This window comes from Bombus fervidus, chromosome 6, assembly GCF_041682495.2.
Source record: "Bombus fervidus isolate BK054 chromosome 6, iyBomFerv1, whole genome shotgun sequence".
Lineage (NCBI taxonomy): Eukaryota > Metazoa > Arthropoda > Insecta > Hymenoptera > Apidae > Bombus > Bombus fervidus.
Window position 1 is genome coordinate 8,913,786 of NC_091522.1, and position 15,933 is coordinate 8,929,718.

Here is a 15,933-nt window from a genome sequence, read left to right on the forward strand (position 1 = left end):
AACTCTTTGTTGAAGTGGTCATCGCCTCTAAGAAAACTCTACATCTTTGGTTTTCTCAAGCACTGAAGCCATCGACAGCGTATAGACAAAAGACTGTGTCGAAGGCAAACCATAAACAGTAGATAGGCGACATCGGCTTCAGGGTTTTCAGTCATAGGGTAATACTACTAGCGTGCGGATCTGGATCAGCTCATATTATATTCCGAACTTTGTACTTACACTTTAATATTCAAAATATATATATTTTCTACCTTACAATTTATCCACACGTTCCTTTGTATTTACATACACCTAATAACCTCAACACTCTTCAATTCTAAAAAGATAATTTTCAAAGAAAAAAACCTTATCATTCAATGAATCATTGTTGGTTACCTAACATGCGAACATCGACAAAACTACTCTGCGACAATATCCGTTGGATCGAGAGATGGTGAGACTGCGTTCGACCGATCAGGATCACCCTCTTTCGAATTACCCTAATAGTTCCGTAACATGCTGCATAAACAGCCACATCGTCTGCCTATTTCAACTCCAAAGGAACGAATCTTCCTTACTCCCATTCAGAGTTTCTACTCTTATCCATGGATCTCGCTCATTCCAGTAAAATCTAACGATCGAGACGCATCTCGTCGTAAACACGCTCTAGGAAAGGGAGATGCTGTCTCGTGGAAAGGCACGTCGAACGCAGATAGAGCGAAACGATCGATCGATCGCTCTCAGACTTTTCGCATACATTAACATCGAGTAGTTGAACGCACGTAGTGGGAAGAAAACGAAGAGAGAGAGAGAGAGAGAGAGAGAGAGAGAGAGAGAGAGAGAGAGAGGAAAAAAAGAGGGGCATAGAGGTAGAAAACAGGAAGAAGAAGAGGCTACTGGTAAAAAATGAGCGAGTCTGACCCCACTGTTTACAGATGCATTTTCGATTTTGTCTCGCGTGAGGTGCGCGAGCATCGAGCCACATGCAGTCCACTCCACGCTCTAGCTGTAATTCAGTAATGGTCTTACGGTGAAGTTCATAATAACTGACGCAAATGAGAGGGTCTCGTAATTAATTCGCGCATACTTATGAATAGAATAAGAGAGGCAACGTGCGAGACAGGGAGAGCGAATGGTTAGAGAACGGGACAGAGTGAAAGAGAGAGACAGAGAGAGTGCGGCAGAGTGAAGACGGGAGGAGAGACACGTAACCCTATGCTGAGCTTGCGTAACCTACTATCTGCAAATCCCATGTTGGAAGCCTCCCACAAAGCAGTGAATCAACGCTGTTAATTTGTTAAGTGTAAAGTGAATCAAATCAGTTTCAGAACAGTACTTATGTATGCCAGACGTGACCGTAAGCACCGGAATTTCCGGCTGGCCGCAAGGATCGGCCGCAAATTATTTCGCGATTTCAACCGTTTCGGGAACAATTCGTGAATTCGCGTGTATTGCCTTGGCGAAGAGCGAGCATTTTTATGTAAGGAAGCGCAAGATGTTACTCCAGAACTAAAGCAGGATATTTGAATATATTGTCGTAGTTAGAAGGATGAATACTCGTTAAATACAAAGATACAGATAACTGATAAATCTTTGAAACAGATGCTATCTACGTAACAAATTTCACTTTTACGCTGCTTATTTGAGGACGATGGAAAAGTAACGTTCCGAATTTTTGACAATGCTGAAATAAACAGTTTCGAGTGACCGTTATCTCATATATACAGTAGCGGACAAAAGATTAAGACGAAATGGAGAAAATAAATAATTGATTTACTTTCCATAAAAAAATATAAATACAGTGTTCTACCTTTGGTATTAACTAATTAGACATTTGTTTATACACGTACAAAAAAAATTTCATTTTGATATTTTTTGATAAGAACGGTTTATCAGAATGGTATTCCACGATTATAGAACACCGGATTGCCGTTTCAACGTCGAAGTTCGCGTAGATCGAGTAGTTTTAATAGTTACATAGACCACGAGCAAGATAATAATTGCAAGAGCAATTATGTTAATGAATTTAAAAGGGACGTTGTACGAATTAAAATTGAATTCTTCTCATAAATACGATATAGAGAAATTTCCAAAACGATGAATATTAATTGGCCAAATATTGCAATATATAATTCATCTCTGTATCCACAAAATCAACACTGATTTCTCACTAATTCGATACGTACACCGATATAGTTAAATATATTCTGGCTTTCGTTTTAATAGTTTTAGCAAGTGATCCTGCTTTGCTTCCTATCGTTTGGGTTTTAGCTTTGCCAGATATTGCGCGTTATTTTCGAATTTTTCCGATAAAAATAGTCGATACCATTTTCATCGTTTAGTCGATCCCGTCTTTATGATATATAGAATAAATGGTGAATCGCGATACGATCGAAAGGGATGATTAATCGCGCGCGAAATACTCGAAAAGGCTGAATTAAGTTCTACTTTCTGTTCCTCTCGGATGAAAGATATTCGCCAGACTTTTGGGATGAAACTCGGAGAGAAGAATTTAATTGTAATATATATACTTCGCAATATCCCATGTTTCCATGAAGAATTAACGACGTTAACATAATTACGAGTCCGTTATCACTCAACGTTACACGATTTCTTTCATAATGATGTAGCTTTTCATTATCTTCTCCTTTACGCTGCGTTTCCCGCGTTTTGCCCACGGTATCTTAAAAACAACAGTTCTTCAAAAAGTAATAAACAAGCGGAACGTCATACCGACTAAAAACCAAAATCCTACAAAAGAGAAAATAACAAAATGTTGCTCTATCCAAACAAAGGCTACTACACGCGCGTATCTAGCGCCTGAAGCGGTTGCACGTTCAGAATATTCGCAAACTCGTCGCGATCGCGATATAAATAAACGTGTGTAAAATCGTGTTTGCGCGTAAAATGTCATCTTATCAATTTCACAATAGCCGTTTCTGCACTTTGACCACTGACCGTCGAGCTGACTGTTCCCGATGATACGAAACATGCAACGTAAGAAAAAAAAAAAAAAAAACCGTACACAACACAATGACAGAGACTAATACACGGACAGAGTACATCGATCACCATTCGTATCTCGAAATTTGATACAGCCACGCGATAAAACGTGACGAGAAAACGGTCTAGTTTAGGTCCTTCGGCGAATGTTCCAGTCGGTTTCGTCGGCGTTGCCATTTTGTCACATTTAGAAATTATCGGATAGATCGAAATTGAATCGCTCGATATGGTAAGAGATCACGAGGTTTCCAACGGATTTGTATTAGGTTGGGTGACGTGGGACGATCAATGTTTGTGGTCCATCGTTGAATTCTCGGATGGGTTTCACGGACTTGGCCATTTTCCTACATTGAAAATCAATCCGCAAAAAAGGGCAAATATTTGCTTCGCGTTAAATCGATGAGAACAAAAGACGGTATATATGTATAAACGAAACGATGCGAAGGAAATATCTTGGATAAAAGATTAAAAATGGACTCGTCAAGTAAATAAAAATAGAAAAGCATTCAAAAATTATCGGGCAGAAACTGAATCATTCGATACGATGATGGATCTCGGGGAACTTACGAAAGTGGTATATGAAAAATTCATCGGTTGACTGGAGCATTAACGTTGAGCAACATTGTTTCTGCGAAACTTTGTCGATATCGCCGGGCGACACCCCCAAAGTGAAGTACTATAATTGAACAGTGGATGATTTTTAGGTGAAAGCACGACTGCTGCATAGCACGTCGCATTAAATAAACAAAGTTTCGTTTGATCCACTTTCGGACCAGCACTTCGTCTCCGTAGTATATCGCACCGAAAAACAAAAGAAATAGCGTGTATCTATTTTCGCGTATGTTCATAATGCAGAAAGTATCGAAATTATGATTACTTAAATTCTATTCACAAAACACCGTTCAAAATGATGATCTACCAATGAAATTCCGCGACAACATGCATGTAGCCGCGTAGAAAGTATCGAAGTTACGAATACTCAATTCAGGCTATTCTAAATGGCAATTTTCAAATAAAATTCTGTAATAACTTGAGTATAATCTTGCAAGAAGATTAAAATTACGTCTATTAAAATTCACAGCATAATAGATGATCGCTTTGAAATGAAATTCCGTAATAACTTGTGTGTGATCTTGCACAGGAAGTATCGAAGATTCTTAAATGAGCCACAGGATTCGTTAAGGAAAGATGAAATTTAATGCCGGTTACTTATGCATACGACGCGTCGAGACTGTCGAGACTGTATTATTCGCGCGTTATTACGCGCATAGGATGCATGCGAGCCGGAAATGTCTCGTAAGGGAAACGCGATCGCGCGATCCGCGGGAACTTAATGACGGTTAATATGTAATTCTCGTGCATTGAAACCCGATATAATATTTCGAATTCCCCATCCATGATGTTAATAAAATAGAATCCGCAGCCTGCTACGTGTGGCTGTCGATGGGGTCAGAGGGGATGCATTAACGTATTCAGTATTGGAACGCGCAGAATGGATAGCGCGACGCACGCGATATACAATTTCAATAAATTCGACACGCAGGATGCTGTCATGATAGACGAATCCCGTGTTCGAACGAGAATAGCAACGATGTGGCAGAATAACGAGATGATTTTATTGCACTAGTATTCGAATCTGCGTCGCTTTATTATTCACTAAATTTCGTAACTAAAAAAAGCCCTAATTTCAGTAACGCGTGTCATTGATTTAGTTGCCAATAGTATAATATAATGGAGCTTTCTTTACCACTTAAGAATATTTTTTTTGGTTTTTATATATAAATACGTACTGCATTAGATAAATGGTAATTTCAACGCAATTAACAATGTATACATACCTTTTATACATTTGTATTTGTTATGATGGAATATAACCACTGATTAAATGCCTCGCCCGTAATATAATTATGTTTTGATCGATATTTAACAAATTGTACAATTTTGATGGTACTGTTAAATAATAATCGATTTTGTTAATATTCCGATAATATGTATATTCGTTTGATTTATTAAATGAATATATAATTTGCAACACTCGGTTAATAATTCTGTTTTTACTATCAGTTGATGTTATTATAGATATTTACTGAATTTGTCATCTGTTGTTGAACAATTTCTAATTCATATAGATACTTTACTAATATTTTCTATATTATCGATCGTTAGTAATACATATCTACAAACAAGGTCACGATACAAATGAGGCACTTGTCACGTAAAATAAAAAAGGAAATTTAAGAAAAAAAGAAACTTTATTTTTTTCTTGTTTGCAATACATTTCCGAACTCTAGGCGTGACTGTTCAAGACTAACTTGGATGATTTTAGGGGGAGTATTTAAATTCTTTTATTCGTGAGAGTGGGAAAAGGCTTCGATCATATATTTCTGAGAACGGATAGAGTGACCGGGTGTTATCCCGATGGTCACTCATGCTACGGCGTTTGCAATTTCGCTATCTTATCGCTTTGTTTAGTCGGATTTCGTCTGTGACACACTCGCCAACGGTAATGAGATGTTCATAATTCTACGCGATTTTATCTACAAACGGTAAATAATATTCTTTTATAAAATGAAAGATGAAATTAGAAATTATTTAAAGGATATATGTATTCGCGAATGTCAGAATCATGCACTCAAATGTATTTTCTAGTAAGAGACTACGTTGCGTTTTGTAAATATTCGAGAAATCGTTTGCCAGAAATCGAAGAAAAGAAGTAAATAAACATGCCTGAGGGTAGTCTGATAACAACATATAAAGGCAACGTTTAGCCTTGACTCGAGACGCATCTAAACATGTCTCGCGGTTTCAAAAACAATAAAGGTTATGCATAAAGGTGCAAACAGACAATGTTACTACAAAGAATACGTGTTTGAAATGCACTAAAATATACAAGTTTAAATATAAGAATATATTAAAAATTTACTTTGTTTAATTTAAAATTGTAGTTTACAATACACGTAGATTGAAACAAGGAAATGATTTGATGTATCCGAAAATAAAATCGTATCTACATATTTCCATTTTAGCAGTCTTAATAAATTATAGATTTATTTATAATTTATAACTTGTATATACCTTAATTGTACTTACGTACTGACTGTAATCGCGTATAACCACAAATAAAACATTTCAAACACATATATCACATATAATTCACTAAATGATTTTCACAATTTTCACAGCATAGTCATTGAAATGGTTTCAGCATTCAATCAACAACTTGAACACGAGAAAACCAAAGAGTTAAAATTAATATATATGTAAAATCAGAAGCAATGATATTAAAATGAAACAATAACTAAGTTTAAATTTTACATTCAATCAACAACTTGAACACGAGAAAACCAAAGAGTTAAAATTAATATATATGTAAAATCAGAAGCAATGATATTAAAATGAAACAATAACTAAGTTTAAATTTCGTCTCAAAAGCTTATAACACAAATTACTACGTGTATAGTAAGTGTAAATGTCAAATAAATTACCAAAAATAAACGAAAAAAACAAAGTTCGACAAATTATTTGGTATCGTTATGGCAATATCTAAGAAAGTATTAGATAAGAATATATTAATTGAACAAACCTAATAGAAGCCTGCAAAAGGTAACAGAATGGTAATGGAAATAGAACGGAGCAACAAGAAATCACGCACATCAAACGAAGTAACACATCCTGCCGCCACGATTTCCGATACCTGAATGATATTATTTCGCGCCAAGCATCGTCCTGCCGCTTTCCTATTGGCTGACACGGGACGTCTTCTCTTCTACTCAAAACGGCGCGCAAAATTGAAGTATTGTATATGCGCAATTCAAAATTCAATTAACGAGCTATGACACTTTCGGACCAGATAATCATAAATCGTAACTATATAATTATGATTTATAAGAAATTTTTAAAGTTCTGCTTTTTTTTTACAAATGTAGTCGAACATATACAATAATATGGAATTACAAGGTATTATTATCGGTGAAATAGAAGAATTTTATATTTCTGTGATACTTGTGTCTGTGTGTTTATTATTATACAAATTGAACAAATTCATTGAAATGATAATTCTGAGCTTTAATTCGAACAATTACTACAGACGAAATGTTTGTGTCATTACAATAATCAGCTATAATAATTCGATAATATCGCATGTGATATGAAATTGATAAGATTGTCACAGATCTCAGGTGTTCTCCAAAATAAAAATATTGAAATCCAAATAAAAATATTGAAATAAGGTCTAGTTCGTACCTCGTTTGTAATCATATAACCAAGATCTAGCACAAGTGTATGTCTGATATGTAATTTATAAATAATCAATTAGCTAACTTACATGAAGAATCACATATTTGTTTTGCAGTTGACATATATTATATATATTAATATATATAATAGTATATATTATTTTTACTCTCTATACAATTTACAATACTGTTAAAGTGAATACTTACAATAGGTATGTGAAAGCGGCAGCGTCCGCCGCTTTTTCAGGAACTATTACATATGGTAATATATAATTCGTTTTACTTGCCACCAGTCTTACCTACGCAAGAATTACCGAGTATTCATAGGAACATCGAAGTCAAGCTACACTGGGCATAGTTAGCCCATTCGGTTGACCGTGTGCTGTTGGCATAAAAAGGGAGAAAAAGAAGAGGAAATGAGATATAAAAAGAAAATTTGAAAAAAGAAAAATAATAAAAGAATAGGGACAAGATACCGAAAGAATGTTTTTGTTGGGTAACAAAGGGAGCAATTAGTTTCCTAAAAACGCCGCCTCTTGGGAAAAATGGATAAACTCTATGGTTAATCAGTTGATCATATACAGATACTCGATCTACTGTCAGCAGTTTAATTTTCTGTCGCTAGGTGGCGTATCGATATTTTCAGTTTCCTATAATTGTGTGTGAAAATCGTTTTGAGTTTATTGAAAAGAGCGTGTAAAATAAGAATAATTCATAATCTTTTAGTAATTAAGTACAAAAAAGGTAGTTATGGCGGACGCTGCAGCCAGGCAGTTGCAGTACGAATATAAAGCCGTTAGTATATTTATTAATTACCTGTCTAATTTTGGTTAGATGTGTTTGCATTCTTTGATTACATTACGAAGAGGTTAAGTTCTAAGTTTAATAAAAAATTAAACACATTTTTATCAATTAATGAATGTCCGTATGCTTGTTTCAGAATTCTAATCTTGTATTACAAGCTGATGTGCGATTAATAGAAAGACGTAGTAGAGATGAAGCTACTGGTGAGGTTATGTCCCTTGTTGGGAAATTGGATGGAACGCGAATGGGTGATAGAGCACAACGTACTAAACCGGGAAAGGCAGAGGAACGAAAAGTCAAGTAAATAATATGAGTTATTTAACATATTCATTATTATAATGAACTATTCTCTATATTAGATATTTATATTTAATAGGCGTCAGAAACGAGATGAAGCACAATATGATTTTGCACGGATGAAAGGTGCAACATTGCTTTCAGAAGGTGTAGATGAGATGGTTGGAATTGTTTATCGTCCTAAGACTCAAGATACACGTCAAACCTATGAAGTATTACTGAGTTTTATTCAAGAAGCCTTAGGAGATCAACCTAGAGATATTCTTTGTGGTGCTGCTGATGAAGTATTAGCAGTTTTAAAAAATGATCGACTTAAGGAAAAAGAAAAGAAGAAAGAAACAGAATTATTATTGGGTCCATTAGCTGAAGAAAGATTTGCATTATTAGTGAACCTTGGAAAAAAGATAACAGATTTTGGTAATGACGAGAAAACTACTACAAATGAAGAAAATATTGATGAAACATATGGAATTAATGTGCAATTTGAAGAAAGCAGCGAAGAAGATGATGAAGATGTTTATGGAGAAGTTAGAGAAAATGATGATGAAGGTGATGAAGGTGAAGAAGCTAATGATGATAGGGCTATTCATGCAGAAAATGTAAATATATTTAGCAAGACTGACTTCCATGAACCTAAAAAAATATTTGTTAATAAATAATTGTATTGTTTTTTAGCTGGGTGGTGCAGAAGAAATGAAGAAAGAGAAGCCATTACATCCTTTGGATATAGATGCATATTGGTTGCAAAGGAGATTAAGTAGGATATATGATGATGCTATGGTCTCACAAGCAAGAGCTGCAGAAGTATTAGCGGTTTTAAAAGATGCTGGAGATGATCGTGACTGTGAAAATCAACTAGTACTTTTGCTGGGTTATGATTGTTTTGACTTCATTAAACAACTCAAGAAATATAGGCATACAAGTAAGAAAAATTCACAGAGAAATATAATGATTCGTTAATACATATAACGCAATTAAATATTTTTGTTCATTGCAGTTGCTTATTGCACTATGTTGGCATCCTCACAGTCCGAATCAGAACGTCAAAAAATTCGAAATAAGATGAATGATGATCCTGTATTAGCAAAAATTTTGCGACAATTAGATACGGGTAAAGGTGATGATGACGCCGATGAAACGATGGAAGCAAGGGCACAACGTAAACGGAGGGAAGAAAACGAGGATACTGGAGGTCCTGGAGGGCAAGTTCAGGGTACAAGAAATCTAATAGATCTAGAAGACTTGATATTTGCACAAGGCAGTCATTTTATGGCAAATAAACGTTGTCAATTACCTGATGGAAGTTTCAGAAAGCAGCGCAAAGGGTATGATATTTATATTTATTTGAAATGATTTATTATTTAAAATTTTGTATTTTTAATCATTTACTTTTTTTATATCATCTATCTTTTATCTTTTCTAGATATGAAGAAGTTCATGTTCCTGCTTTAAAACCAAAACCATTTGCAGAAAACGAGAAACTTTACCCAATTGATCAATTGCCAAAATACGTGCAACCAGCTTTTGAAGGATTTAAGACATTAAACCGAATTCAGAGTCGTTTGTATCAAGCTGCATTAGAAAGCGATGAGAATTTACTACTGTGTGCACCAACAGGTGCTGGTAAAACTAATGTTGCTCTTTTATGTATGATGCGTGAAATTGGAAAACATATAAATGCAGATAGTACGATTAACGCGGATGAATTCAAAATAATTTATGTTGCACCAATGCGTTCTTTGGTACAAGAAATGGTTGGAACTTTTGGTAAAAGGTTATCCACGTATAATTTAACCGTTTCGGAATTAACCGGTGATCATCAGTTAACAAGGGAACAAATAGCTGCAACTCAAGTTATTGTCTGCACTCCCGAAAAATGGGATATTATAACGCGAAAAGGAGGAGAGAAAACCTTTACTTCATTGGTTAGATTAATTATTATTGATGAAATTCATTTGCTACACGATGAGAGAGGTCCTGTTTTGGAGGCATTAGTGGCTAGAACAATCAGGAATATTGAAACAACGCAGGAAGATGTAAGACTAATTGGTCTCTCTGCAACATTACCAAATTATCAGGACGTCGCGGCCTTTTTACGTATAAAACCGGAATCAGGATTATTTTATTTTGATAATAGTTTTAGACCTGTTGCATTAGAACAGCAATACATAGGTGTAACAGAAAAGAAAGCATTGAAACGTTTTCAAGTGATGAATGAAATTGTATATGAGAAAACAATGGAACATGCTGGCAGGAATCAAGTTCTAGTTTTTGTTCATTCACGAAAAGAAACTGGGAAAACAGCACGTGCTATTAGAGATATGTGTTTGGAAAAAGATACATTAGGACAATTTCTTAGAGAAGGATCTGCATCAATGGAAGTTTTAAGAACAGAAGCTGAACAAGTTAAAAATCAAGAACTCAAAGATTTATTACCTTATGGTTTTGCTATTCATCATGCTGGTATGACAAGAGTAGACAGAACATTAGTTGAAGATCTTTTTGCTGATAGACATATACAAGTACTAGTATCCACAGCAACTTTAGCTTGGGGTGTTAACTTACCAGCACATACAGTTATCATAAAGGGAACTCAAGTCTATAATCCAGAGAAAGGTAGATGGGTTGAATTAGGTGCTTTAGACGTGTTGCAAATGTTGGGTAGAGCTGGTCGTCCACAGTATGATACAAAAGGTGAAGGTATTCTTATTACAAATCATAGTGAACTTCAATATTATTTGTCCCTACTAAATCAGCAGTTACCTATTGAATCACAATTAATTAGTAAAATGTCAGATATGTTAAATGCAGAAATAGTATTAGGTACTATACAGAATATTAGAGATGCAGTTACTTGGTTAGGATACACATACTTATACATTAGAATGCTTCGTTGTCCAAGTTTATATAGTATAAGCCAGGATAAACTAAAAGAAGATCCACTACTTGAATTACATAGAGCAGATCTTATTCATTCTGCCGCAGTAGCATTAGATCGCAGTGGTCTGATTAAATATGATAGAAAATCTGGAAATTTCCAAGCTACTGAACTAGGTCGAATAGCGTCGCATTATTATTGTACTCATGATACAATGTCTATATACAATCAATTACTAAAACGTACTCTAAGTGAAATTGAATTGTTTAGAGTATTTTCATTATCTAGTGAATTTAAACATATAAACGTTAGAGAAGAAGAGAAGTTAGAATTACAGAAATTGATGGAAAGAGTACCAATACCAGTAAAAGAAAGTATAGAAGAAGCAAGTGCGAAAGTCAATGTACTTTTACAAGCATACATCTCTCAATTGAAACTTGAAGGATTTGCTCTTATGTCTGATATGGTATTTGTTACTCAATCCGCATCGCGATTAATGAGAGCTATCTTTGAAATCGTCTTATTTCGTGGCTGGGCACAACTAGGGGATAAATGTCTATCCCTATGTAAAATGATAGATCGTAGAATGTGGCAATCGATGTCACCTCTTAGGCAATTCAGAAAAATGCCAGAGGAAATTGTAAAAAAGATAGAAAAAAAGAATTTTCCCTGGGAAAGATTGTATGATTTAGGACCGAATGAAATCGGTGAATTGATTCGAGTACCAAAGCTAGGTAAAACTATTCATAAATATATTCATCAATTTCCAAAACTAGAACTATCGACGCACATTCAACCGATTACCCGTTCTACTTTAAGAGTAGAACTAACTATTACACCAGACTTTCAATGGGATGAAAAAATACATGGAGCATCTGAAGCATTTTGGATTTTAGTTGAAGATGTAGATTCTGAAGTGATACTTCACCATGAATATTTTTTGCTCAAGGCCAAATATGCAACAGACGAACACTTGATCAAATTTTTTGTTCCCGTATTTGAGCCTTTACCACCACAATACTTTTTACGTGTGGTATCAGATAGATGGATTGGGGCGGAAACTCAACTACCTGTCAGTTTTCGGCATTTAATTTTGCCAGAAAAGAATTTACCACCAACTGAATTACTTGATTTACAACCGCTTCCAATTACTGCGTTACGTAATTCAAAGTTTGAAAACATTTATGCAGATAAATTTCCACAATTTAATCCAATTCAAACACAAGTTTTTAATGCTATTTATAATTCAGATGATAATGTCTTTGTTGGAGCACCTACAGGTTCAGGTAAAACAACCATTGCAGAATTTGCTGTATTACGTTTACTTACCCAAAATCCAGAAGGAAGAGCTGTATATATGGTTAGTAAAGAAGCTTTAGCAGAGTTAGTTTATGTGGATTGGTCATCAAAGTTTAATCAACAACTAGGTAGGAAGGTAGTTCTTCTGACTGGTGAAACAGGAACAGATTTAAAATTGCTTGCAAAAGGGCAGATCATAATTACAACTGCAGATAAATGGGATGTATTATCACGAAGATGGAAACAAAGAAAAAATGTACAAAATATTCAACTTTTCATTGTTGATGAACTTCAATTAATTGGTGGAGAAGAAGGGCCTGTATTAGAGGTTGCATGTTCAAGAGCACGATATATTTCTTCACAGCTAGATAAACCAACCAGAATTATAGCATTGTCAGCTTCACTTGCTGATGCTAAAGATGCTGCTCAATGGTTAGGTGCACCTGCTGCTGCAACATTCAATTTCCATCCATCTGTTAGGCCTGTACCTCTAGAGTTGCATGTACAAGGAATAAATATTACTCACAATGCATCTAGATTAGCTGCTATGGCAAAACCAGTGTATAATGCAATACTTAGACACGCATCTCATAAACCAGTCATTGTTTTTGTACCTACACGTCGTCAAGCCAGATTAACAGCCATAGATTTATTAACATTCACTGCAGCTGAAGGACAACCTTCTCGATTCTTCCACGCAGAAGAAGCTGATATCAAACCGTTCTTAGATAGAATGACAGATAAAACATTGAAAGAAACACTCTCACAAGGTGTTGCTTATCTTCATGAAGGGCTATCTGTGGATGATCGACATTTGGTTGAACAACTTTTTGATAGCGGTGCTATTCAAATAGCAGTTGCTACGAGAGATCTTTGTTGGGGTTTATCTATTAGTTCTCATCTTGTTGTTGTTATGGATACCCAATGTTACAATGGAAAGACACATGCATATGAAGATTATCCAATTACAGATGTTTTACAAATGGTAGCACGTGCAAATCGTCCGTTAGAAGATGACGATGCCAAATGTGTCCTTCTTTGCCAAAGTTCAAAGAAAGACTTCTTTAAGAAATTCTTAAATGAACCTTTGCCTGTAGAAAGTCATTTAGATCATAGGTTACATGATCATTTCAATGCAGAAATTGTGACTAAAACAATTGAAAATAAACAAGACGCAGTTGATTATCTAACATGGACTTTCTTATATAGACGACTTACACAAAATCCAAATTATTATGGATTACAAGGTGTTACACATAGGCATTTATCAGATCATTTATCTGAATTGGTTGAAAGTACTTTGAGTGACCTAGAACAAGCAAAATGTGTCGCTGTAGAAGATGAAATGGACACCTTGCCTTTGAATCTTGGCATGATTGCAGCTTATTATTATATTAATTATGCGACAATTGAGTTATTCAGTCTTTCTTTAAATAATAAAACCAAAATCAGAGGTTTGCTGGAAATTATCTCAGCTGCTGCTGAATATGAAAATGTTCCAGTTAGGCAGCGTGAAGAAAATTTGTTAAGGAGTTTGGCAACAAGGCTTCCACATGCACCTCAAGCTACAAGGATGGCTGACCCTCATGTGAAAGCACAACTTCTATTGCAAGCACATTTATCCAGAATATTACTTGGTCCAGAACTACAAAAAGATACAGAATTAGTATTAAGCAAAGCTATAAGATTAATACAAGCTTGTGTTGATGTTCTTAGTTCATCTGGTTGGCTAGCTCCCGCTGTGGCTGCTATGGAACTAGCACAGATGGTTACACAAGCCATGTGGTCTAAGGATTCGTACCTCAAACAATTACCACATTTTACACCTGAAACTATCAAACGTTGTACAGATAAAGGAGTAGAAACGGTATTTGATGTAATGGAATTGGAAGATGATGATAGAAATCGTCTTTTACAATTATCTGAGACTCAAATGGCAGATGTTGCTAAATTTTGTAATCGTTATCCAAACATAGAAATGTCCTATGAAGTTCAAGATAAAGATAAATTACGCAGTGGTGGTACAGTAAATGTAATTGTACAGCTTGAAAGAGAAGATGAAGTGACAGGTCCAGTTGTAGCACCCTTCTTCCCGCAAAAACGCGAAGAAGGGTGGTGGGTTGTTATCGGCGATCCGAAGACTAATTCTTTGTTATCGATTAAGAGGTTGACACTACAACAAAAGGCGAAGGTCAAACTCGATTTTGTGGCACCTGCACCTGGTCAACATTCTTACACTTTGTATTTCATGAGTGATGCTTATTTAGGTTGTGACCAGGAATACAAATTTACTATCAGTGTAGAAGAGTACGAATCGGATGTTAGTTCAGGGTCAGAATCAGATTAAAAAAAGAAAGATTAAAAAGAAGTTTATTAAATATTACATGTATTATAATTAATAACTGGATTTTTATAAATATAATCTCAATGAAGTACCAGTTTTTCAGTGAATTAAAATTATCATATTCGAGGATAATAGTAACATGTAATCATTTTATGATACATATACTTCTATATTTGATCACAAATTTTCGTGTTTCCCCTGTTTATATACAAGATGTTCTACTTAAATCAATCACATTCAGATTGATATTAGAGATATTTTTCAATGTGAAATATAATTTAGTCCATGTGAAATTAAGTGGGAAGTGTCATTATTTTACTCACCTTTTTCATCTATTTTACTCTTCACTAATTTCACGAGGACTACAAGATATTTTTTTTTTTAAATCCCTGACAGAAAGTAATTTATTTGGCGTGGAGTAATCCATTGTAATTCACGTTACGATAACGAAGGAGTAAAATTTTAGCTTTTTGAGCATTATTAATATAGGTAGATTCTGGATGTTTATCTGAATTTATATTTCAACAGATACCACGAAAGATAAGATTATACCATTAAATATTATAACGATACCATACTTTTAATAATTTATATATGATTTCATTCTGTATATTTTTGAACCTTTACATTTTCTATAAATGCATAAAGATCCGCAGTCCAGTTATAAGAGTAAATATGGCGTGGATGATTAATGTTTGAGGATCAGAAAAAAGTAGTAAGAATGTGGTGTGCGTCTAGAATTTGACTGTATTTTCATATTTTTGTAATTAATAACGCATTTACATTGACTTTCTATTAAAATAAATTATAATGCAAAATATTGAAACTGAAAAGTACTACGTCTAGTACAACATTGTGGTGTAAACGATTATTACGAGAAAATTGTTCATGCGCTCGAAAATACACAGTGATTGAACCATGAAAGAATTCATCAGAAGTCGCGTGAGAGTTGTCAGAGAGTGTAGGTCCGTTAGATTTACTGTAATAATTGTAAGAAATACTGCAAATATATCTTTAGTCATCTTCTTAAGTCTAGCATAATTTCCCTCGTTTTAATTCACTGATCCTGTATGTAAAATCAATTACTTTATATA

General features: G+C 34.7%; 2 protein-coding genes across 3 annotated transcripts in view; one reads left to right on the forward strand and one right to left on the reverse strand.

Annotated features, from left to right (window-relative positions):
- The window catches only part of Dpr12 (defective proboscis extension response 12), a 111,661-nt gene extending 104,994 nt beyond the window's left edge, over positions 1-6,667 (reverse strand). For both annotated transcript variants that reach the window (XR_011800152.1, XM_072006060.1), the window contains exon 1: positions 6,566-6,667. Coding sequence is in view for 1 of the 2 variants with exons in the window: in XM_072006060.1 (XP_071862161.1) it covers positions 6,566-6,636 (71 nt within the window). In the remaining variant the exon portion in view is untranslated. The remainder of the gene's footprint in view (positions 1-6,565) is intronic.
- Positions 6,668-7,859: 1,192 nt separating this feature from the next.
- On the forward strand, positions 7,860-15,869 carry L(3)72ab (U5 small nuclear ribonucleoprotein l(3)72Ab). The gene is made up of 6 exons (XM_072006120.1): positions 7,860-8,012; positions 8,158-8,321; positions 8,398-8,917; positions 8,994-9,240; positions 9,316-9,643; positions 9,742-15,869. The coding sequence occupies exons 1-6, from the start codon at positions 7,968-7,970 to the stop codon at positions 14,840-14,842; spliced, it is 6,405 nt and encodes a 2,134-aa protein (XP_071862221.1). The 5' UTR covers positions 7,860-7,967; the 3' UTR covers positions 14,843-15,869.
- The last annotated feature ends 64 nt before the right edge of the window (positions 15,870-15,933 follow it).